Here is a 25,462-nt window from a genome sequence, read left to right as displayed (position 1 = left end):
GTTTCACCCAGAAAGAAAAAGGCTAAAATGATAGCATTTTGGGTATTGAGGATGTGATATATGAACACTATTTTAGAAAACTATTTACAACTGTAACAAGTTTTAGTCAGGTGGGAGGCTTGGTTGTTGACAAAAAGGGTCACATGGGGTAAGTTGAGCCACAGGCCACGGGGCAAGTTGAGCATAGGAAAACCCTGCAGAAATTTCACAAATTTTTTTATTCAAAGTAAAATCTTGTCAGAAATTACTTGTATGCAATATTTAGATCAAACTACTTCTATATCAAACTATTTTTCGAAATAAATACCTGAAAACAACAATTTAAAAAAAGGCAAAATTGAATTTCACAGCTATGGCATATACTGTGCATTTCTATGGTGGCTCAACTTGCCCCCCGCCACTGGCTCAACTTACCCCACCATTGGGGTAAGTTGAGCCAATTTGCAAATGATTTTTGGTGTCTCACTGTGTGAAAGTGCAAAATATTGACTACAATTTTGTGGTATCATAACCAAGTAAACATACATATGTTTCATTTGTAACACTGCATTTGGGTCCTGCTTTATTTATTTGAGCGTAGTGAAAGTAAATGTAAAAAGTGGCTCAACTTACCCCACTCTCCCCTATACTTTTTCTGAATCCTAATATGATAAGAGCAATATATTGGTATGGTTTTTAACAAGACTTGACCAACTTTGAAATTTCACCCCTGCATAAGCGGCCATTTTGGATTTATGCACATTAGGCACTGTTTTCTACTACTTGGACTTGTGGGGACTTTTGATGTGTTATTAATATGCTTTTCTGAAATGAATGGTGATTAAATGGATTCCGTTGCAATTAGTTGTGGGATAACCTCTTATTTTTCTTAATTTGACTAGCCTTGTACGACGATATCGGCATATAATTTTCATATATTTTAATCAGGCTTTTGAGCGATTCAACAAAACTATGTATTAAATAGGGTTTTGTTTTTTCAAAATACCCGAATGCGTACGCCATCACACGTCGCCATGATCACAGCACCTGACAGCACCAACACCCGTCTTGCACAATACAACAACATAGCAATACAGCCACTGTACCGACTCATGGGAGATTTTATAAACAAGTAAATCCACAAACTTAATTTGCGGATGATGAATAACCTAGGAAATATAAGCTACGTCTACAAATAAACCTCCTGTATATATTAGAATTCGTACTATTGCAATTAGACACTTGATCTGTGTTGTATTTTTTTGTTTTTTGCAAATAGCAAGAGAATGCTACTCTGATCCACTTGGGCGTGACTACCGTGGTTCAGTTAATCAAACGATACAGGGCAAGGAATGTCAATCCTGGACAGCACAATATCCCCACGAACACACCCGTACACCAGCGAACTATCCGGACACTGGTCTTGGCGAACATAATTATTGTCGTAATCCAGATCATAGCATTGGGCCTTGGTGTTATACTACAGATCCGGAAACTCGTTGGGCATACTGTCGAATCTGCGTCTGCAATACTGGTAAGTATGTATTGAGCTATTCCAGTTAAAATCACCAATTCATGTAATCCCATTTGAAATTCACATTCGCTGTGTATAGTCATGTCATCCATATGGTGTGTATGAATTTCCACTAGAATATCCCATTTTGAGGGCTTAGTACAACAAAACCTCCAACTCCATATAACTCCACTGTAATGTTGTGTATTACCCAGGGCACCTAATGGAGATTGGAAACTGTTTTAAGCTAATTGATCGCGTACACACTTTAAAGAAATTAAGTATACAATGTTAATAATTTTTTTTTTTAAATATGGATATATGATTCCAGACCTCAACAATCGGGGGCACTGTTGGGTCACGTTTAAACGTGTGTTCAATGGAAGCCACTGCTCTACCACGAAGTACACAACTCGGCGCGGAGACGATTTCATAGTAGACTATGCCATAGTCGATTTTTGATTAATAAAAAACCGTTATTAATCATGATGAACGCATTCAGTTGAACTCGAAATTATACTGATATTTATTACATCAAAATACTAGTATAAAATGGTTATGAAAAAGTTTATATAATTATATTTGTGACAGTAAAAGTAAAGTATACGTAGGCTTATATTATTGAATGCAACATATCATAATGGCACAACTATAATGACACTTCAATACTGAACAATTCTAATTTTAGAATCTGCCAGTTTATTACGAGTTAAAAATCGACTATGGACTTTCACTTTTAAGCAGAACTTTACTCAGGGACTTCTTTCTCTAAAACACACTGTCAATCATACTTGTTTATCAACCAAATCTAACCACAAGACTAAAGGTCCATTCATACTACCACCGCATTTGCGATGCTTTGCGATGCGTTGCCACACTGCATCGTACTGCAAACTACTGCATTGCGATATCGCAATGAAGTTAAATACATTTTAACTTTGAAATGCGACGAGTTGCGTTGAGTTACGGCAAAAAGTAATCGATATATCGGCATCGCAAAGCAACGCATCGCAAATGCGGTGGTAGTATGAACGGACCTTAAGCATGGTGGTACAATACGCGCTAGATGCGTACGTTCATTCACCAACTTTCGCGCCAGCACAAAAGCGCCGCATTCCAAAGATAGATGTGTACCATGTATAGTTAATGGTAATGGTACGTGTCGGGAGGATTTAAACAATAACGAGATCTGGGCGACCAATCACAAGCCAGATTCATTTAAAGATGCATTACATCATGACCAATTTTAGTTAGGCCAGAAATTGGCCTAACTCTCCATAGAGTCCCATGTTAAAAATGTTAACCGCAATCCAAAGTCAGTAGTCCACTTGGGAATCTAACATACAGAGGGAGTACGGTGGCTGAAAAGATGATCAGTTGTGAAAATCTGTCAATTGTGCACAAATTAATTAAATCGGAGTTTTAAGCTTAAATGCAATATCCAGAGTATGCACAATCATGACAATGGGCAAGTGGACTACGGAGTAGTCTAATTTCATAGTGGATGTGAAGGCCTGAATTTCACCTCTTGCAAGTTCTGGTTATAACTTAATATGAACATTTATTATGTGGGCTTAGTAAAGCCTCGATCATGAGATGTTGCCGGTTCATCAAAAATTTCATCAAACATTACTATGGCTCGAAGCTTACATATTTCTGTCACGTTTTAATCTTATATGATCGTCGGGGATTTCCACTTCCCTGTTTTTATTTCAGCTAATCGACATTTTTGTCACATTTTAAATCAGTTATCCAATCAGTGATTGCTTACGAGAATATCGCCAGACGGTTTGTTAGGTGACCCTGGAGCAGGTGCCGGGTGGGACCGAGACTATTTAATGAATAGAAGATTGACTTCAAGGACTTTGCATGTACATGGTGTCACCCCGGGGTGTCACCCTCAGCCAATATACCTAAAAAACGAAAACGAATACAGTATACAGTATTTCTAGTACCTCATACCTCATTTTGGAGCCTTTCTTTACCGAGACAAATCGTCGGCCGCATCACATACTGACGTATTCGACATTTTTAACATTTTTGAGAAAATTGCTATGTTAGTTTGTTATGCTCTACTCTATATATTCACCAAAAATCATGCCTCAAAGTGGCTTAATTAGTAAGATATTAATTAATTTAATTATGTCGTATTTACAAAACCTTGAAATGTCCGCATCACATAACGACGTATTTGCCGATCACCTATACTGCGCAAGCCCAGTATATCGTATCTGCAATTTGAAGAATTTGCCGTTTCACATACTGACGTATTTGCGCGACGTATTTGCGCGACTGTGTCAATGCACGGCAAAATTGCTGTTTTGCCCTTTTCACATACTGACGTATTTGCGCAACTGTTTCACATACTGACGTATTTGCGCGACGTATTTATCATTTGAACGGCGAAATTGACATTAGTCCTTTTCACATAGTGACGTATTTTATTTAATATTAATTTTTGCAGAATAAGTTACGCTCTGATAGTGATAAGTGAATTATATTGAAAATATGGTATATTTGTATTACTGTTAAACTAGTTTTAATCGACAATAATATTTTAATCAAGATTATGCAGCAAATGAAAATCGCTCAATTTTCAAGTTCGATTTTCTCGAAATGCGTATTTTGCAAATACGTCAGTATGTGATGCGGCCGACGAAATGAGACTGATTATCATAATGCCTGATGCTTGTCATTCTTGCTATTTTGTTTATCATACAGATGTGGGACAAGCCAGCATCTTTGCTATTTTTGCGCACACACCTGGTGACAACTAGCTGCAAAGAAGACAATACGGCTGTGATTTAGTGAAACGGAAAAAAACAACAACAACAACAACAACAAAAAACCCAAAAAAACCCAGATAGGCAGGTGTAGAGTTTTTTGTTTTCTTTTCCTCCAACTAGCATGGCGAGCGACGTTGGATTTATCAAAACATAATATTGAAGCCTTTGCCATGGTATCTCCTTGCAACTTTCATTCTTAAAATCACCATAATAATTATTCACTGTCAATATACGTCACAAGCTAACAAGACAGTCAATATCGCCGCCGATAAAGAATACATAAATTTCGACAAAAATCCAAATAGCCGGATTCCTTAATAATTGCAAGCCCATACTATCATAATAATAATTGGTCATTTCTTTTAGTGTTACTTATTACAACATACAGAGAGGGGAATGCAGGCGAATGGTACCCTTGGTAAAATAAGAGTTAACACTTAGCTTAAATGTATTATCATATATTTCTGCACAAAATGCTTTGGCTGATTGCACCACTGTAATTATAATGTGTTAATTTGATCATAGAGAGGGTTTAAGCCAGAACTGTCCAAAATCCGAGTCTCGGCTGTCAATATTTTTGCCTAAAATTAGTTAAATAGGATTTTGGATATTTTACCCCAATTCATTCCAAATAACTCACTTTTAAGTGTAAACTGCTCTCCAGCGTCGGCTGCTAGTGTATGTAAGTTTGCAATGGTTTCTGAATTTGATAGCATAACTCACGCGACTAAAGCACAGACATAACTTTTATCGTATACTTTCTTTTTGTTCACGACAGTGAACATTTCCCCCACTTGAACCCATATCTCATATGCACAGTTTATCCCTTACATACACTGTGTCTTGAATAACTATTGTAGCCCATCAACCCTGTGGTTATGAGGCTGGGAAATAATTCCTAATGCCTCATACCCAGGTTTGTATCCCTTTATCTAAAACGGCCCCACGTGACAAGGACTTTTTAGCACATCTTATCTTGTATTGAGACAATGGCAGCCAGGACTATTTTTTAGCCTTTTTCTAAGCATGTTTACTATTGGATTGAGCCATCACATGATTATAATAGGCTTTACTGATTGGTGGGTAAGGTCAATGCTATTGTTTATTTTGTCATTTCGATTTGGATTTGGAAGATACCTTCTCTTAAGGGTAGACGAGGTATTGTTGGTCGGAGCAACCTAAAAATCGATTTTCATTATTTAGATCAATATATTATTGAAAATTAGCACCTTGATGTTTTGCAAAAGTTCATTCTACAAATCGTATACTTTGCAAACTTGCTTAATTTATTGTTGTTAATGAATTGTGTACGTTTTACAAAAGTGTTGTTGTTTCAGCCCTCTCTACAACGTAACTCAAGAACTGCAGCACCTATAAAAGTATATCTGTAATATTTGAATTCTTCTTCACGCTCGCTATGAATTGAGCAATGCAGTTTTTGCCAAAGCTCACTACCATTCGTAAGATGCTGTGAACTACCAAATCACAACAGTTTAAAATAATTAATAACCTTAAATAACAGTATTGCGAACCACCAGCATACATAACTCGATGTAGAGAGACTTTCCTATTCAGAGGAAATATTGCAATTACACACCTTATTGCCTTTTAACAATAACCAATGACACTAGCACATATCAGTGAAGATGTAAGAAAAGGAGGAGAACAGAATTATATCCTTGAGATAATCCTGTAGGTAATCCTGTTGCACCTATTCATAGTCCTTTATTCTCAAGTGGTGGGTTAACCAACAATTAACAATGAGAGGACATTCCTGTACCTCGTTCAGTTGGGGATGATTTGAAGTGACCGCCAATTATGACCATTTGATATTTAATACCAGCAATGTGAAAAAAAAATAATACTAATGTAGTGCCAAAATAATGTACCCTTTTACGGAAGGAGCAAGGTTTAACAAGTTATAACTCCGCTTCTGCAGTACGAATGTCAGCGGCGAATGTCAGGTTATTATTTCCCAGTCTTTAAAAAAATTGCAGGCAGAGGTGGGAATCGATCTCGGTACCTCCCGGTTAAACAGCACTGTGCAAGACCACTAAGCCAACTAAATATCTGTTGTGAGATGTGTGACATTAATCTTTGATATTGCTTAATGGAACAAATCGCGGAATTAAATCAGTAATAAAACAAGTAGATTCTTATATAGCGGTCAAATTGGATAAAAGGGGAAATATTTGTCCCTGCTCTAAAGAAAATATAGGTTAGAAAATTATCAAATAAATTTAAATTAAAAATTGAGATTTTATATTTATTTCTTTCACGAGGCGGCATTATCACAGACAAACACTGTATAAGCTAAAAACTCGACCCTCATCACTAGATGCTGTCATAGCTCAATGGTAGAGCATCAGACTGCTGATATCAATATCGTTGGTTCGAGTCCTCCTGCCAGCAATGGTTATTTTTATGATTTTAATGCTACGCTAAAATTTGTTCATTTTTTTTTCGTTTATTTATTTATTTATTTTTATTTATTTATTTATTTATTTATTTATTTTTGTTTATTTATGTAAATAATTTGATATTATTATTTGAAAGAGGTATTTGTATCCCAAATTGCCAAACGCACAACACCTATGAGTTTGCATCATACATAATGATCAGTACGTCCACGTCATCATCATAAAAAAAAACCCATTCTATGTATACCTGATGCCGGCAACTAGACTACTATAAAAAATAGTATCACATCTTTCCTGCTTGTAACGGGATTTCCCCTCTATAAATAGCGTGTTTTTCCATTATTTTGCAAGCCAAATAATCACGTGTTTTGCGGCCACATCAAGGTATTTTTTGTACCACACTTAAGTTGTTATTGTAAAGTTCTCCATTGTATTCAGCGCGTATAAGCACCGTCAGTCAGGAAGCGGCTTCGCCCTTTGTGAGGATTTGGAAATCGCGGACGCTGATTGGACGAAGGTCAGCTAATCCAAACTTTGGCGTGGGTTTTGAGTGCGCGGATTGAGAAACTTGTCAGACGACTAGACCGACCGACTGAGTGCAGACCGTGTGACATGATGGATGGGGGAATGGAGGATGACAAATGGACAGATAATATTACCTTTGTGTGCTTTTCTGAAAGAAAGACGAGAGTTTAGAAGAGATGGAAATTACTGGCAATATTTTCGTGTGGAATTGGGAAAGACCAAGTAAATTGACAGCAGCGAATGGACAATGCAAAATTACCCAGTTGACGAGTTTTAATTGTGACGGCATTTCACTTCGTAGTATGCTGAGAAATGGAGAAAGATTCACGATATTATCGCCTGGATTGGAGTTATATCTTCAATGTAGTTTTGGCAGCTCATGACGAACGCAATGGACATGATATTTTCAAGTGATTTAGCGAAGACGCCATAAATCGCATGCATTTCGCAATTAAAAAGCTGGCCAGCAAATGTCGGATTTATTAATATCTTCGATAAGTACACCTCGCGACAACGGCAGATAAGCATCATCGACAGGCGACGACATGGGACATTGTGTGTATATTTATAATGTGAGTTTATGATTTTGATGATATGCATATTTAAATGTAAACAAACAATTTATGCTTCTTGTGTGGGGGGATGAGTAAAATAAATGTTTGCCAAATTGGGATGTGTTTTGAGCAATGTTTTGGCTTGTAATTGTTTTGGACATTGTTTTGAGAGTAAAAATATCTGAAATTGGGTCAGAGTTCAAGTTCAGGTCATTGTTTGGCAGGGATTGGGTCAAAACCTTGTGGAAAGTAAATTGCATTAAAATACTATGTTTTGCAGAACAAGCAGCACAGATGATTGGAAATTGACATGACATTTTGTGTACGAAGTTGACCTTTGTGTAAATAAATATTTTAAGCTATTTTATCATGTTGATTGACATTTTGTAGCTAAAGTATGGTGCGCCAAAAGCGTCATAATTGCGATTGTGAGCATGGTTCAGATATTGTGCACTTTGCGTAAAAGTAGGCCAGGTTAAAATAATGTGTGACTTTAAATAACATGTAGTTGCATAATTTACCAGATTTGGGCATGCTGATTGCGTAATCATATTTTTGGTTTAGGCTAAATGCTCTGTGTATATTGAAGTATGTAGTGCACCATTTGATTCAAGATTTGCATAATCTATCAGTGTTATATATTGGATATGTGATGGTGTCATATTTTAGGCCTTCCCTTACCTTAAATGGTTGTGGTGGAGACTCTTGTGCTTCTGGGTCTCTCTTGCTTTAATTAGTTGGAAAGTACAGTAAAAAATTGTCAACTTCAGGTCTTCTTGCTTTCACTAGCCGGTAGTTACCTTTAAGCCCAGTAAAGCACCCCTTAATATCCAATTGTATTTCTGTGTGCATTTTGTGAATGAAAGTCCTTGGTTTATGTAAAATGCTCAATTTGTGAAATGTATAGTAAACTGTTTTTATCAAGATGTGTATTTCTAAACAAAGTATGGCAAGCCATTGTTGACAAAATTAGCATTGAAATTGATGATTATTGTGTGACAAAAATAGATCATTTTACATTATGTGATTAGTGACACAGCCATTGTTGAAACCTTGTATTTGTGTGTGTTGAAATCTGTCAAGTTGAGCATTGGATAAAATTACACGGGATTTGTGTACCAACTCAAAAATGTGTGTTGATGAGTAAACAGGTTGTATTTCATTAAAGACATAGAGAACAGAAGAAACCCGAAGTAGAGATACTAGTAACACTGACGGGTACGGCGTATTACTGCTTTACCGGAAGTTTCACTGGCTTCTATTTAAGCCCATGCAGACTCCTCGTGCACTTTGAAGTCTGTGGTGGCCCTAATGTGTCATTGTGTAAAAAGCTTGTTTTTGTATAAAAAGATTGTCTTTCAAGTGGAAATCTGCGCAGTGGTGCAGAATGTGTTGATGTGGCTCCCAGCATCAACTCCCGAAGGTTGTGCGCAACATAGATTTCCATGAGGACATTCGCTAAACATGTGTTCAGTGTGTAGGCGTAATATGGTTTCAGAAATAATGCTTGCAGTGTGCATTCATAATGTCATTTTTGTGAAATAATTGTAAAATGTAATATTAATGTTGGCAATTGCGCTTTTGTGGTTTATGCATTTAGGAGTTGCAGATTAGGCGAGTTGTGAGAGAGCTTTTGTGAGAGTTTAGGGACGCGAAGGTTTGAGGCGCTTAAATTGCGAGTTAACATTTGTGTACAATGTTAGAGTCGTGTATGGTTCAGGATTGTGTGAGATTAAAATAGTTGGAGAATTGGCGAGTTCAAGGTAAAAGGTGCTCAGGTGATACCAGTAGAAGGAAATAGTGTACAGTTGTAGTAGAGACATTAAGGTTCAGGAGTAAGGTAAAAAGTCAATGGTTGTGAGGTTTGGCATTTTAAATAGTTGTGCATGAAGTTAATAGTGCAGTGACCTTTGTTTATGTATATTTACATGTGTCAGGTGCTTTGATGAATCCTAAAAAAAGGTACCATGTATTACTTGTCATTGTGTGGGATGCTTTGATGAACCATATAAAAAGTATTCTTTGTAATGTAAATTGTGAAACCTTGTGTAAAATGATGTAATGTGTTAAAACAACATAAAGTATGGCAGGCCATTTGCGTCATAATAAAGTATGGTAGGCCATTTGCGTCATAACAGCAGATAAAACACACTGTTGCTAATTGTTTAATTAAACAGTTGTGCATTGTAAAATCAAATCATTCCTTTCAGCCAGGTATGGTAAGCCATTTGTGACATAAACTGTTATTCATGTAGTAGAGTAAGAGGCATTTTGTAGGGTAAGAACTTTAATAAAACTTGTTAACAAATAATAATATTCATTGTTTATTGTCTTTATAAGCCTGACCAGGATTCCTTTGACGGATACCTCGGAGTGTTCTGCCACACCAACTTACCCTGATGGTGGCAATATTTCTGTTCGCATAAATCTGCGCTTTTAGAAACCAGTCTTCGCTACTTTTATATTTTCCTCTAAAAGGAGGGGTGGCGCTGCTCCAAAAATTGTGGCAAATCCGCTCGGCCATCAATAAAATAGGGTCAGCCAGCCCCACCCCCGTTCCTTTTACACTGCTCAATCAAAATAATACTTGCAAATAGTTTACTAATCTAATCCTGTAATATAGACCTGTAATATCACCTGTAATATAGGTGATCATTGTTTACATGGTTTGTTATGGTTGGGATTAGTGTCCGATATCTGTAATGTAATGTAAATGAAGCATATTGATATGCAGGAAGAATCGATCAGGGCGCTATCTTTATTGTCCTATGAGATGTAGGGCCTAGTGCGAACTGCCCAAGCTGATTGTTCATTTAGTATCATAAACACTATTCAAAATATCAATAGATAAGAAGAAAGGGATTTAGAGATTTGTAATTGAGTCATGCATGATTTAACAGAAGGTTCTTTCCAAAACCCAATCGTAATGTGATAAGGCTGAGCATATTACTACATATATGAAAAATACACTGCTATTTTGATATAGGCGATTTACTCAATTCCTTCCAACTGACAAAACTTAATTCCTGTTATCTACCCAGTAATGTTTGCTGATCTTAAAGGAGGATTTGGTGATCCTAGCATCCTCTTTTATGACATTTTCAGTAGATATCCACGAAAAAGCTTATTTCCAAAATTTCAGTTGATTCCGATTTTGCGTTTGCGAGTTATGCATGATTATGTGTATTACACTGTTCCATAGACAATGTGTTGTAATTTCGTTCTGGTGCACCAGAACGAAATTCAAATTTGGCGATATTTTTGCTAAACGAATTAATCTGCAAGAAATATTTGGTACATAAACATTATGTAGCCCGAGGTATCCAGTGGTGTAAAAATCTCAACTTTTTTTGGGGAAAGTGGGGGGATGAGGCTGTGGATCACGAAATGCCCCTTTAATTGGATCCCAAATACTTATTGGGCCAAGGTTATTATCTGCATGGTATATTAATTGAATTTCAATAAGCCTATGATAGTGATAATGAGTTTCTTGCTGGATGGAGAGTTATATAGCCAGAGTCAGGATGTAGGAATCATTATGCCTCAAATCACTAATTTATTGTAAGATCAGTGCAGAGTAGGTTAGATATACAATACGAAATAGGCTGAATTATTGAAATTTAAAAAAGAAGTCCCCCCACACACACCCTCCTACCCACTCACACAATAAAATAAAATCTGAGACTTGAAAGACGAGTTAACACTTTTCAAAATTAGTCAATTTTACTTAGCGGGTAAACAAGAACAGCTTAAGGAAACGTTTAATCAAAAAATTGTTGAAGGTTGTTGTTATTAGGCTTATGTTAGTGCTTAAATTGCATTTTAATGATACGGAGGATTTTAGTCAGAATTCTCGTCGTAATGTATATAGATATGCCAAATCATTGTTTTGATCAATGTGATTGTTTGCAACAAATAAATACTTGGTAGCTTAGATACATATGTTTCATATATTTGAATTATTTACCCATGATCTTTTTTTTTTTCACGCTGTCTGAGTTCATTAAGGGTACAGCCTATAGGAATAAAGACCAATCGAACATATTCTTGTTTATGCCATAATATTGTAGTCTTTCAACCCTTTCATAACTTCAGCTGTGTAACTTACGAAAATTCCCGCTAAAAAGTGGTTCTTTTAATTTTTGAAAATCTGGATTTTTCGTACTGATCATACTATAATGATCACCAGACAATAATGTTCTAATCACACTATAGACTGTGTTGACATGAGACGTCAATTGCTAGGCAATTTCGGTCATATGCCCACGGATATGTTATGTTCAGTACGGTGTACCATGAGGAACATGCTAACTTAAAATAATTTTTGCAAACTTTGATAATTTTTACAAACTCAAATTATTTTTTACAAACTCGAATAATTATTACAAACTTTAATATAATGTATTGTGCATGTAGAGGCCCATTTATTGTCGGATTTCTGTATTTAGATCACGCAGGGGACGCACCATTAGATTCTCAGGGGTGCATGGGAGTTTGGGTCAGGCAGAATTTTTTTTGTATTTTTTTATCGCCTCCAAAGGGAGGATTTATTTTCACCGCCTTTTTTTTTTTTATTTATTTATTTTTCAATTATAATGTATACCTTTATACAAAGTTGGGTGGGAGAAATTTGTTTAAAAAAATTCCATCTCACTAGTGGGCGAAGTTGTTTTTCGTCTCACTAGTGGGCGAAGTTTTTTTCAAAAACTCCCATGCCCCTTGAAATCAAATGGTGCGCCTCTTAACGCGGCTGTGTACTCTAGACATTGTGAAATTCGATGAAAGTGCAAAATGTGACCACTTTAAACTTCAACGGCCATTATTTCAATGTTCATTTTCTCGGTAAAATGACGATTTAGGTACACGATAACTCAATAAATACAGCATCTAGGTAAGCAAATATGATCATCGTAAAAAGCACGATTGACTCAAGAAACGGTTTTTTCATTTTTTTATATTTTGGTCTATTTCCGATTTTAGGCATCATTTTGTGCAAATAGGCGTTTGTGAATTTTAAAAAGTTCAATTTGATGTCTTATATGGTCAATATCTCAAAATATAAGGCCAATATAAAAAAATTAAAAAAACGTTTTTGGAATGGAGCCTCAAGTTTGAGCTAAAAACAAAATAAAAATATTTTGGAAAGAGTGTTTTTTTGTTATGATGTACCTAACAAATATTGCCAAAAACTCACTTGTTTGTGATTTTCTTCAGAATTGTTGTTTTTACCCCAAATCTGTATTTATATTAAGATTTATTGATGTTTTGCCTTCATAAAAATGTATACTTTTATATGTCTTGTGCGAATAATTACAAAGTTATTGCACTTTTACTACATGCATGTCTGAGAGTACACAGCCTCCTTAACAACAATTGGGCGCTATTAATACACATTAATGTTTTTAAGCAAATAAAATTCCAAAATATGGTACGTTTTCTGCCTTTGCTTGCCACGTGGTAAGCCTATGTTGAGGTTGCGATTATATGTAAAAAAAATTCAAGATGGATACCAACAAGTCGTGTGGCCGAGCGGTCTAAGACCCTTCTTTAAAAAAAAATCATATCGCATCGCGCTATAGACTCAATCTCGATAGCCTGAGTCTCGCTGGGAGTCTTGCTCTGTCGTGAAAGTCGAAAGTTTGCAAAAAAATATTTCAAGTTTGTAAAAATTATTTGAGTTTGTAGAAAGTTATTTGAGATTGTAAAAAATTATTAGAGTTTGTAAAAAAATATTTGAGTTTGTAGAAAATCATTTCAGTTTGCAAAAAATATTTGAGTTTGTGAAAAATTATTTTAAGTTTGCATGTCCCTCATGGTACACCGTAGTTCAGGGACCGTGCTTTTTAAAAAACCGCCAGATCGCAATCAGGCCATTGACCTGTGTAGTGGTCACATGGAGCTATTAAGAATGGAGAGGCAATAGATTATGTAACACATTGTACACTTGTGCCGATTTGAAATCTGAGAAGCTATTCATCGAAAGGTACCTTTTGTTTGGGACAAAGGGCTTCCACCATTAAATCGGTAAGCTGACCAGACAGTGTATTAACGCTTTACCTAGCAGACTACTGTCAATAAGTGATCAAACGAAAGTCGCGTGAAAGCGCTTACTATAACGAAAAGTACCTTTTGTTGTTATACCACTCAAGGGTGTAATTGAGTAGCCGTGAGCTCAAAAGGCACACATTAGCCGCTGATGCAGTTCGTTGTGACCCCACTGACTGTAGGTGCTTCATTTAAATAAATTGAATGCGCTTGCTGAATGATTACATATCAAGGCTGCCATGTCTGCATGTCTATTACTGTATAATGGCAATAGCTACGTATAGGCCTTCATGCAACATATAATAAGTATACCGGTATAGGCCTATATTAAAGTTGTTTCACAAATTGAAATTTTATTTTATTTTAAGAAGGAGAATGTCATAAACAGTGGCGTACTGAAGGGGGGGGCAGCTCTTTTGTGAGAGGTCTTGGGAGGGGATGAGGGAGGAAGAGGTGGAGGAGGGGACATGAGGAATGATAGGGGCTGGAGGAGAGAGAAAGAGGAACAAAAAGTATGAGGGGATGGAGAAGGGAAGGGAGATAAGAAGAGGGAGTGATACTTTAGCCCCCCCCCCCCACAAAGGCCTAACACTAACAGCACTATAGGCAGCCATTCCATGATGTCAATGCCTTTATGCGTTACGTATTTAAAACGCCAAGTCAGATGTAGTGTACACCTGCCAAGCACAAGTCACCCAATTTCGAAAATTGGACGTTGAATGTACACTCTCTTGAATATTGATTGGCAACATTTTCCAATATGTCAGCGCTCAAATCGGACACAATAGAACAATAGACCATTCAGTGCGCTGAGTGGTCATACGTTGCTCGCTCAACCATAACATCATGACTGTCCCTAATAGCTACTCATTAATAATGCGTTGCGTCAGGTCATGGACTCTATTCAATAATTTTAATCCTTTCTTTAAGGTCAATAGATGAAAGGGAGACCTTGAAAAACAGATGCGTGTTTCTAGATCATATTTTATCATCCAAGCTGGTGATCTAGGATATTTCTAGGAGGCGACACTTATTAATTCATACCGCTCACATCTTTCTTCATCCAATGGACTTTGGGGAACTGCTGAGATAATAAGTGGATGTTACAATCTAATCGGCTACAATCGGCATAGTTGATGATATCTGATTCTGATAATTCACTAGTAGCAGCGAAATTACAGCGCTTTGTATCCTCTGGTGCACTATATAAATCTTATATGGATTCATGTTATTTATTTATTTTATAAATATTTCTTGTAAACACAATCTAATGTGGTGCTCACTACATGTAGAAGGCCTGGTCTGCAAATGTTCAGTGCATAAATCTAGTAAAGATAAAGCTTCATATGTTTAGTGTAATCAAATGAAATACCAAAGCTGGATATTATACAATCGTGATGCATTCCTTCTTGTTATGGACGACAAGTATTAACTTTGATATTATTATGGCAATATCCATTCCCTTCTCAATTGATTATGCTTTCTTTTCGAAAAATAAACCATGAGGCCTAGAGGCCATGATATAAACCTATATTCGGTATGCGGAAACCTTCCACGGTTAGGGCGGCGCTTGCACTCGCATATTCGCTAAACTGCCGCCTCCTTCATTTGCCAACCTTTATCGAGGGGCGTGTTTGAGGTTTTATAGTCATACATGTAGGCCTACCATTTTTCACCCTGATGTGGCAGTCAACGTCAACGCGTTGAAGCAGCTGTTTCGCTCGCGCATCTATGTGGCGTATTAAGCGTGTGCATGTGTACACCAGCGCTTTGACCGAACGCTAGTAATTATTTGGCTGTGCCCAATTAAATGCTCACTGTACTGACATCACTACCACATCAGGATGAAAAATCGCATATCGCAAACCAGCCAAATTTGTCATAGGTTTGAATTGTAATAGGAAAACCGTGAATATATGGTCTCAAACTCTGAAACATCTGAGCAGAAACGTGTCCTTTTTACTGGTTTAAAGTGAGTCTGTAGCTGTCGCCATCTTTGGAATATAATACAACATTCTCTGGCCAAACATCGGGTTAAATGTAAGTAAATAGTTCAAATCGTCTAAATTCAATAATATCAAACAGTCACGGACATTAAGTCAAGGCTACATGAGAAGTTTGGGGTAGGTCACGCATTTCCTTGGTATAAAAAACAGCCAAAAGGATGTCCAAAATTCCCTCTTTTTATCACAACGCGATTTATTACGAAACAGCATTTTCATAGGGCATACGCTGGTTCTTTCAATTCTAATTTAAAATATGTTCGTCACATGCAGTCTGATTTGGTATCTATGTTTTCATCAAAGTCTTGGGAACTAATGTGGACAGTAGTTTCGTTTAAAAAACGGATACTGTTTAAAATATCAGTATTTACGCGAGCGACATTTTGAGTGTGTAAAATGCATTGAAAATTGTCGGCTAAAGAATGCATAAATTAAAATCGCGAACAGTAATAGCAACAATAACTATCTACATTCCAAGCGGAAACGCTTTTCATAAGCATACCACCTATTTTTGGGCAATCGCTGCAACCGAAATATGAAATTCCAGGCCATCTGTAAAAAAGAGCGTGAGCATATTTTACTATGAACTTGGGACATCAAAACACATGTTTTAATTGGTGTCAGACCTATTTTAATGATACGATAATTATGCCCCCAATAATGGCTTTCATTTGAACTATTATTTGTTAAACTGCTATTTTTACTTTTTGAGAAATTAATGAATTTATCGAAAAACTCGACGGAGAGTGTCACCGTAACAGCTACATCCCTTAATTTCTAAATATTGTTTCTTTTTATAAACAACGCCCCTCTAAAATCAAACCCTATCGGGTACAACTTCTTTGGACGCGATGTATATCCCATATGAAACACGCGCGTACCGAGGTTTCAAATTTTCATCGTGATTAAGGGATCCAAAATGAGCGTTTATTGCGTTTCGACAGTATTTTTTGTGGGACATGAGAGCACCTCAGAGCTATCGAATTGCATTCTGAATACGAAGCATGTCTTTCTGATATCAAATAATTTTCATTTTTAAAAATCACAATATAATACAAATTTTATGACAAATTATAAAAATTTGATATTTTTCAAATTTTGATATATAACAGTAAATTATATAAATCTAATGATATATTCTTAAAGTGTATGTAGCAGGGAGGAAAAGCCGACGGTCAATTGAAAATTTTGACCTTTCATATTGAAGATATGGATTTTTTCCCAAAAAGACCTAATTTTTTTTTTGGTTTTGGGAAAAAAATCCATATCTTTAATACGAAAGGTCAAAATTTTCAATTGATCGTCGGCTTTTCATCCCACCTACATACACTTTAAGTATAAATCATCAGATTTATAAAGTTTACTTCAAGTACTGTTAAATATCAAAAATATCAATTTTTAATGATTTGCCATAAAATGTGTATTAAATTGCGAATTTCAAAATCTTTATTTTTTTATTTTTTTATTTTTTTGAAGTTTTTTATTCCCTGTTCTTGGAACTGGTGGAGGAGAAAAACATACACAATGGGCCACCAGTTCCCAACGATCATGAATTAAAACATAATATTATAGTCAAAATTTTTAAGAACAGGTACAAAGGACAATCACAAAAGAGACAAAGACGATGGACAAAGAGAACGTTCACTCTTACAAACAAAACACAAGCACCAGTCTTGTGTCAAACAAGTGCACACAGTTCCATTCAATTTCATCAAACACATCGAGACAATCAACCCATTTGTTTTCAGCTTCAACAGTGGCTTGGTTCCTAAGAGTTGAGTAGGCATGTTTTGAAACCATCTCTGTATCTAAAAGCGAAGCAGAAATAGTATCAACAAGAAATGTCTTTAAAAAAGACAATGCCTCAAGAGATTCCAGCGGGCACCATCTGTTATTTGCCATAAGAGATACTTGAAATGCTAGCTTTAAGCCTAGTACTTAAGGAACTTATACGATGTCCTCATATTCACAAACTGATACTATCTGTCCATCGTATAAGACTATTACCGTAAGGCAGCGTATTGAATGAATATTAAACAGTCAAGAATAAGCTCCGCCACCCGCTGTTTCGGATCCCTCACTGTCTCCCAAAACATCAAAAGCGCTTGCGTATACTTAAGACTGTCCTTTTCACACAACGCAGACAAAGTAAGGCCAACTTGCCTACAAATGGTCAAATTTTGGCAAGAAATATCTCTGTGTAATCCTATGCAAGTCCCACATCACATCCATCACATCGATATCGGCGATCGTATTTTTTTTTACTGAAGTTAGGCTAGGCTGGTTACCACCAGCGTCATGCGCGTGACGTGACACAGCTAAAATAATCAACCGGAAATCGGGGATCATTAAAACGTCAACAATTTCAAAATACGCAATGACAGTAAACTTAATGGCGAAAGCGGTCCCAATTTTGAGCCATACAAGTTTACGTGGTGAACTAGCTTTATTTAAGCCATCTTGCAATGGTAATAATTCTGATGTATTTAATGCAGGAATATAATACACACCCAGTTTTTGCCCACTTTGTACATAAATTTTAAATTTACACCCACAGTTTTTTAAATTTACACACCCAAACCTTCTGATCCTGCCTAAGACCCTGCCTAGCATGGAGGACAGGCCTAGGCAAAATCTTTTTTTCTAATAATTTCTCCGCAAGCGTCATTTATGTCAACAAATTGTTCGCAAATCCACAGCAGGGTTGCAAATATACCATATGTCACTCCGAGTGCGACAATTTGTACAGATAAATTTATCACAGGTATTTTTCTATTAATTTGGCCATTCGTCTGCATATTACCAAAAATAATGCATTTTGGGACCGTTTCTCCACTGAACGTTATTTATGTCGACAAATTGTTCGTAAATCCACCACAGGGTTGCAAATATACCATACGTCACTCGGAGTGCGACAATGTGTACAGATAAATTTATCACAGGTATTTTTCTATTAATTTGACCAGTCGTGTGCATATTACCAAATAATTTTTTTATAACCCATTTTGGCCCACCGTTTCACATGAACGTCATTTATTGCGACAAATTGTTCGCAAATCCACGTTAGTTTTAAGAATATAATACATGGCATAAAATGTGACAATTTATCAAAATAAATTGATAATGAACGCTTTTGTGGATATTTGCCAATACAATTATACATCTGACATGTATATGAATTATGATTATGTCTTCAGGCTGTCTTCAGTCAGTAGGAATTCAGATGAGTACATGCAGCTGAGACTAGTCAATGCTAGTCTCAGGTTGTAGTAAGCTACAAATTTCAAATGTAGGATTTGTTCTCATTGCTTACCTGTGTTTCACATCATATTTTGTGGTCAAAATGATTACAAATGTGTAATTTGCAGTCATTTCCGACGGCTAGTAAGGATTTGAATGCACACTAAACCCCAGGCCGTGACACTCGTATTCAATCCCTGTATAAAAGTGAACGGCAGTTGACACATCGTAAGTTTGAGTGACAGTTGCTAGGCATTTTAAATACAAGATGGCGGATGTCGATCGAGTATGTGCTATTTTATCAGCAAAAATACAGCTGATTTAGCCAAATTCAACATGGGGTCATCGGTTATAATATTTTCCTAGCATATTGAGCTAACACCACAGCTACATGGTTTTTCACAATATACTAGTAATAAAATAAAGAAAATCAGTAAGCTTAAGACGAATATTACCAGGGAAGTGCAAATTGCACTTCCCTGATATTACCTAGGGAGATCGGGGAAAGTGGAACATATTTTTGTCCAGCCCAAACAGGATTACGAGCAAGCAAGGCAAAACGTAAGGTTTACAAGATACATATTTGGTGCATACGCACCAATATGAACCTCGCGCCAATCAACCTTTTTGTTCCTTATGACCGGAGGAAAAGTTCGACATATCGCACGACTCTTTAGGATATTTGATTAAAAAGATACAGAGTTAAGTGCACAAAGTACAATAAGTGACTATATCTCATTAACCAATGATCATACAGATACGCGACCACTGAATTTTTTGTTCCTTATGACCAGACGAAAAGTTTGACATATCGCACGACTCTCTAGAATATTTGGTTAAAAAGATAGAGGGTTAAATGCACAAAATTGGAAAAGTGTAACAGCTCTATCTCATTAACCAATGATCCTACAGATATGCCACCGCTGACTTATTTGTTCCTTATGGCCAGAGGAAAAGTTTGACATATCGCACGACTCTGTGGGATATTTGGTTAAAAAGATAGAGGGTTAAGTACACAAAGTAGAAAAAAGTGACTATATCTCATTAACCAATGATCCTACAGAGATGTGACCACTGACTTTTTGTTCCTTATGACCAGAGGAAAAGTTTGACATATCGCACGACTCTGTGGGATATTTGGTTAAAAGATAGAGGGTTAAGTACACAAAGTAGAAAAAAGTGACTATATCTCATTAACCAATGATCCTACAGAGATGTGACCACTGACTTTTTGTTCCTTATGACCAGAGGAAAAGTTTGACATATCGCACGACTCTGTGGGATATTTGGTTAAAAAGATAGAGGGCTAAATGCACAAAGTAGAAAAAAGTGACTATATCTCATAAACCAATGATCCTACAGAAATGCGACCACTGACTTTTTTGTTCCTTATGACCAGAGGAAAAGTTTGACATATCGCACGACTCTGTGGTATATTTGGTTAAAAAGATAGAGGGTTAAATGCACAAAGTAGAAAAAGTGACTATATCTCGTTAACCAATGATCCTACAGATATGCGACCACTGACTTTTTTGTTCCTTATGACCAGAGGAAAAGTATGACATATCGCACGACTCTGTGGTATATTTGGTTAAAAAGATAGAGGGCTAAATGCACAAAGTAGAAAAAAGTGACTATATCTCATAAACCAATGATCCTACAGAAATGCGACCACTGACTTTTTTGTTCCTTATGACCAGAGGAAAAGTTTGACATATCGCACGACTCTGTGGTATATTTGGTTAAAAAGATAGAGGGTTAAATGCACAAAGTAGAAAAAGTGACTATATCTCGTTAACCAATGATCCTACAGATATGCGACCACTGACTTTTTTGTTCCTTATGACCAGAGGAAAAGTATGACATATCGCACGACTCTGTGGTATATTTGGTTAACAAGATAGAGGGTTAAATGCACAAAGTAGAAAAAGTGACTATATCTCATCAACCAATGATCCTACAGAGATGTGACCACTGACTTTTTGTTCTTTATGACCAGAGGAAAAGTTTGACATATCGCACGACTCTGTGGGATATTTGGTTAAAAAGATAGAGGGTTAAGTACACAAAGTACAAAAAAGGATGCAGCCAAAGATAGGCGCTTGTAGTCACCTGCTCCGCAGCCGACTGATGATTCCGCTTTGCCCCGTGTTCCACTTTGCCCCGATCTCCCCTAAATATTCGTCTCAGGCTGAACTATTTAGCTACCGTTCACAAAAAATTCGACATTTTTGTAAGACGGGGGTGCAGGCCCTTTAAATATCCCTAAAATCCTTCACAGATACCTTATTTCAGATTAACTTCTTTAAAACAATAAAAACTTTACACATTCAAAGCTTTATATTCTTTTCAAAGTCCAGAATCAAGTCAAACATTTTTATAATCACTCTTCAAGGCAAACATTTTACTACAACCCCGTATAAAGAATTTATGACCGTCCCTGTCATTTTTTTTTTTCTAATGCATAATTCATTAGCCCGAAATGCAGACTCATTGAGCATTTTGTACTGTAAGAACTTCGTGGCAACATGGAAAACGTAGCCCAAATGTACTTGACAGAATGATTTGTCATGGCAATCCGGCCATTATTTCGCCCAATAGTCGTGTTTCATGTTCCAATTCGAATACATACTGCTTTCGGCAGAAAAATGTTTTCTTGAATGTTCTTAGGGTTCTGGAACCAATCCAAATAAATCCCATTCATTAAATAATTGTATTTTCTCCTGTCTTTAATGGAAATATCAAATTCTAAAACCAAATCTTCAAAGGTTTTAATTAAATTGTGACCCATATAAAGATCTGAAATGCAATGGATCCCTTTTTCATCCCAAGTAGGGTAAAAGAAAAACTTTTTTGTTTTTAACCGAACATCTTTATTCCACCAAATTGGGTCCTGGAGATGGATATCAGACCAGTTTAATTTTTCCTTGTATAAATACCATAATTTGATAGTCTCAATTAGCTGACAATTTGACAGGGTATTTAAAACACAATCTGGAGCATCTGCCTTCAACAAGACAGTATAATCTGGATAAAAAGAAGATAAAACAGAAAGTTCAAGGGATTTCCAAAAATTAGAATAATTAGGATCAAGCAGCTGCTTAACCCACACATATTTTTGAGCCTGTGAGAACACAAGAAGGTCAATCATCCGAAGACCACCATTATCATAATCATTACACATGACATCCCTCTTAACTCTGTCATTCCCTCCATTCCAAATGAATTTATAAAACATACTATTCAGTTTCTTGAAAAAACTTTTTGGAATGTTTATACAAAGAACAGAAAAGAGATACAAGAGCTGGGGTAACAACAGGGATTTTACAACTGTAACTTTGCCCAAGAGAGATAAATATCTACTCCTCCAGCAATTGAGTGTTTGCTCAATTTGATGAAGTTTAGGGGTAAAGTTGAGCTCAAAAAGAGCATGTGTATTAAGAGAAAAATTAACACCTAAGGTTTTAAAGGTGTTTGTCTTCCACTTCAGCCCAATATCTTCAAAGGGATAGAAATCAGAACCTTTTAAGCTGCCAATATGAATGGCCTCGTGGAATTTTTCAAGGCTGTCCTATTTCACCCTTTTTGTTTTTTTTTGCCATTGAAATTTTGGCTATCGCAGTTCGCAGTAATGAAAAAATAAAAGGTCTTAAAGGGGCACTTCGTGATCCACAGCCTCATCCCCCACTTTTCTCAAAAAAAGTTGAGATTTTTATATCACTGGAAACCTCTGGCTACATAATGTTTATGTACAAAATATTTCTTGCAGATTAATTCGTTTAGCAAAGATATCGGGAAATTTGAATTTCGTTCTGGTGCACCAGAACGAAATTACAACGTATTGTCTATGGAGCAGTGTAATACACATTATCATGCATAACTCGCAAACGCAATATCGGAATCAACTGAAATTTTGGGAATATGCTTTTTTCGTGGATATGTACTGAAAAATGTCATAAAAAGAGGATGCTAGGATCACGAAATACTCCTATAAAGTGACAAGCGTCTACGGGACGACAGGTAACCTTGTCAATCAAACACTCACGCTATTGTTCCCTCTCCGTGCATGTGACCGTTATCCACTCAATGACATCGATCGGAAGTCGGGGTCACGATGCATTGATGATAGGTATCGATCGCAAACCAGTATGTCATGTCCGCAAGCAGCACGTGTCGGCTACCGCCGGGCCGACTATATGTCAAAATAGTTGGAGGGGAAAAAAAGAATATGGATATGGGATATCCCCTCGTGGTGTCGAGTTCACAAGAGCCGTGTGTTGGAAGTTTTTGTATGTATAGACAGTTTCCTAGCAATGTTGACTGTACCCACCAAGTTTCATGCCCATACGACAGATTTTAGTCATTTGACCTCAGATGACCCCTAAGTGACATTGGATTACCCCCAAAATGACCTTCCAAACATTTGACTCTTAATGTTGACTGTACTCACCAAATTTCATGCTGTTATGTAAGTTTTTAGTAATTTGACATCAGATGACCCCTGGGTGACCTCGGATGACACCGAAATGACCTTCCAATAATTTGACTCTAAATGTTGACTATACCCACCAAGTTTCGTGCCCATATAACAGTTTTAGTAATTTGACCTCAGATGCCCCTGGGTGACCTCGGATGACCCTGAAATGACCTTCCAAAAATTTTACTCTTAAGTGTTGACTATACCCACCAAGTTTCGTGCCCATATGACAGTTTTTAGTCATTTGACCTCAGATGAACCCTGTGTGACCTTGGATGACCCCGAAATCTATTCAGCTCTGTAAGAACATCAACTACAAATAGGCGATACACCATGTTGTTAAAACCCCTGTAGACCCTATAAGGAACAAACCAAAAGATCGATGACGTCCTATAAACGTAACTAGTTTCATTTCTCAGCCGACCCCTCCCTCCCTGCCAGAAACGTAATAATGAAATGTTGAAAATTTTGACATAATAATAATAATGACACATTCTTCAGACCGATGGTTTTGTACAAACGTAATCGAGTATTTTTACCCCCTCACCCATAAACGAAACTCGCTTATAGGACGTCATTGATCTTTTGGTTTGTTCCCTAATACTCGGCATCATCGCACATGTTGACTTCCAAACTTCATCACAACATAAACTTCGAAAATGATCCATTCATACTGTCCCATTTATTGATACATTCTGTTTGTATCAATTGCCAGTGAGCAAAATACACGTGCTCTGTTCACTATACACAGCAAGGTATATGTAGCTATGTGCACGATATTACAACCTCTACCTTGCTGCATTTGATTTGCAGTTCTGACATCGGTTTAACAACCAGGTCAAACCTTTGGAGCGGGGCTAGACAGGGATGACAGAATGCTGTGTCGTCATTAATTAAATAATACAATTTATTACTTTTGGTAAACAAGGGTTGTCTGAGAAGAAAAAATGTGGAAAGGTGAAAAGCAAAATGAAAAAAAAAAGAAAAGAAAAACAGAAGGGGAAAATGGGGAGAAACAGGAGGGAAATTATGATTTCCTTTCTCCATGCTCAAAATTAAATGTTGAGATTAAAGTTTTCATTTTTCGTTGGAAAGGGTGTGCCCGAGTGATTGCGTATTAAAACAAACGTTAACAAACAAAAACAAAATTCCCTAAATTGTTATGCCAAAATAAAAAATTTAATCTTGTAAATTTTTGGCTCTATGTAAAGTTTGGAAGGATTTTTGTTTCTCAAAAAAGAAAAAAAATCTGGTGTCATAATGAGTCAAAAGATGTATGTTTTATACAGTAAATGAAGTAAAAAATTATGATGCGCAGTGATTATGCCACGTTATTAAATTTCTAATCTTAATATTTCGTCTTTTTGTCAAAATTGTTTAGTTGTGGCGTTAAAATACCCAAACAATTAAGTTTCTGACGATACAGTTCTTTCAGGGACACCCTGTATATAGCATGTTTGTACTACAATATCGATTTTATTGAAGGTCACTGGTAAACAAACACTTGATAGTCTCTGCCTCGGGCCAGACTGTAAGCTACTGTATGTGGCTATCACGATGTTTGTTTGGATCGCCCGACACAAATTGACTGTGTAGGAGACTAGGTCTGTGCAAACAAATTAACGACTTTATAGCGAACGCGAGTGTTTCCAAAAAGCAGCACAAAAGCAAACAAAAAATACACCCATTGCCCGCTATTTAGGCCTACCGCACGAAATGAACGACTCTAATCATGTACCGCACGAAATGAACGACTCTAATCAGCTGCGGCAATTCCCCAATGGTGGATAGGCCTATACTATACACGTATTCTTATTCGTGCATTTGACGGACTTGGGTGTTTTTGTTTTTGTTAAATATCTCCTCTCCTGAACACATATTATTATAGAAAATCTATCTACTTCTTCATTCGATTACATA

The 25,462-nt window shown here is 36.6% G+C and overlaps 1 protein-coding gene across 2 annotated transcripts in view; it reads left to right on the top strand.

Moving 5' to 3' along the window:
• LOC140139833 (uncharacterized) overlaps window positions 1–5,502 on the top strand; it is a 57,076-nt gene extending 51,574 nt beyond the window's left edge. For both annotated transcript variants that reach the window (XM_072161578.1, XM_072161579.1), the window contains exons 10-11: window positions 1,259–1,513; window positions 4,214–5,502. In XM_072161578.1, coding sequence (XP_072017679.1) covers window positions 1,259–1,513; window positions 4,214–4,269 — 311 coding nt within the window. In that variant the 3' untranslated portion in view covers window positions 4,270–5,502. The remainder of the gene's footprint in view (window positions 1–1,258; window positions 1,514–4,213) is intronic.
• The last annotated feature ends 19,960 nt before the right edge of the window (window positions 5,503–25,462 follow it).

This window comes from Amphiura filiformis, chromosome 18 (assembly GCF_039555335.1).
Source record: "Amphiura filiformis chromosome 18, Afil_fr2py, whole genome shotgun sequence".
NCBI lineage: Eukaryota > Metazoa > Echinodermata > Ophiuroidea > Amphilepidida > Amphiuridae > Amphiura > Amphiura filiformis.
Note: the sequence above shows the minus strand (reverse complement) of the source record. Positions and strands in the feature narration are given on the sequence as shown.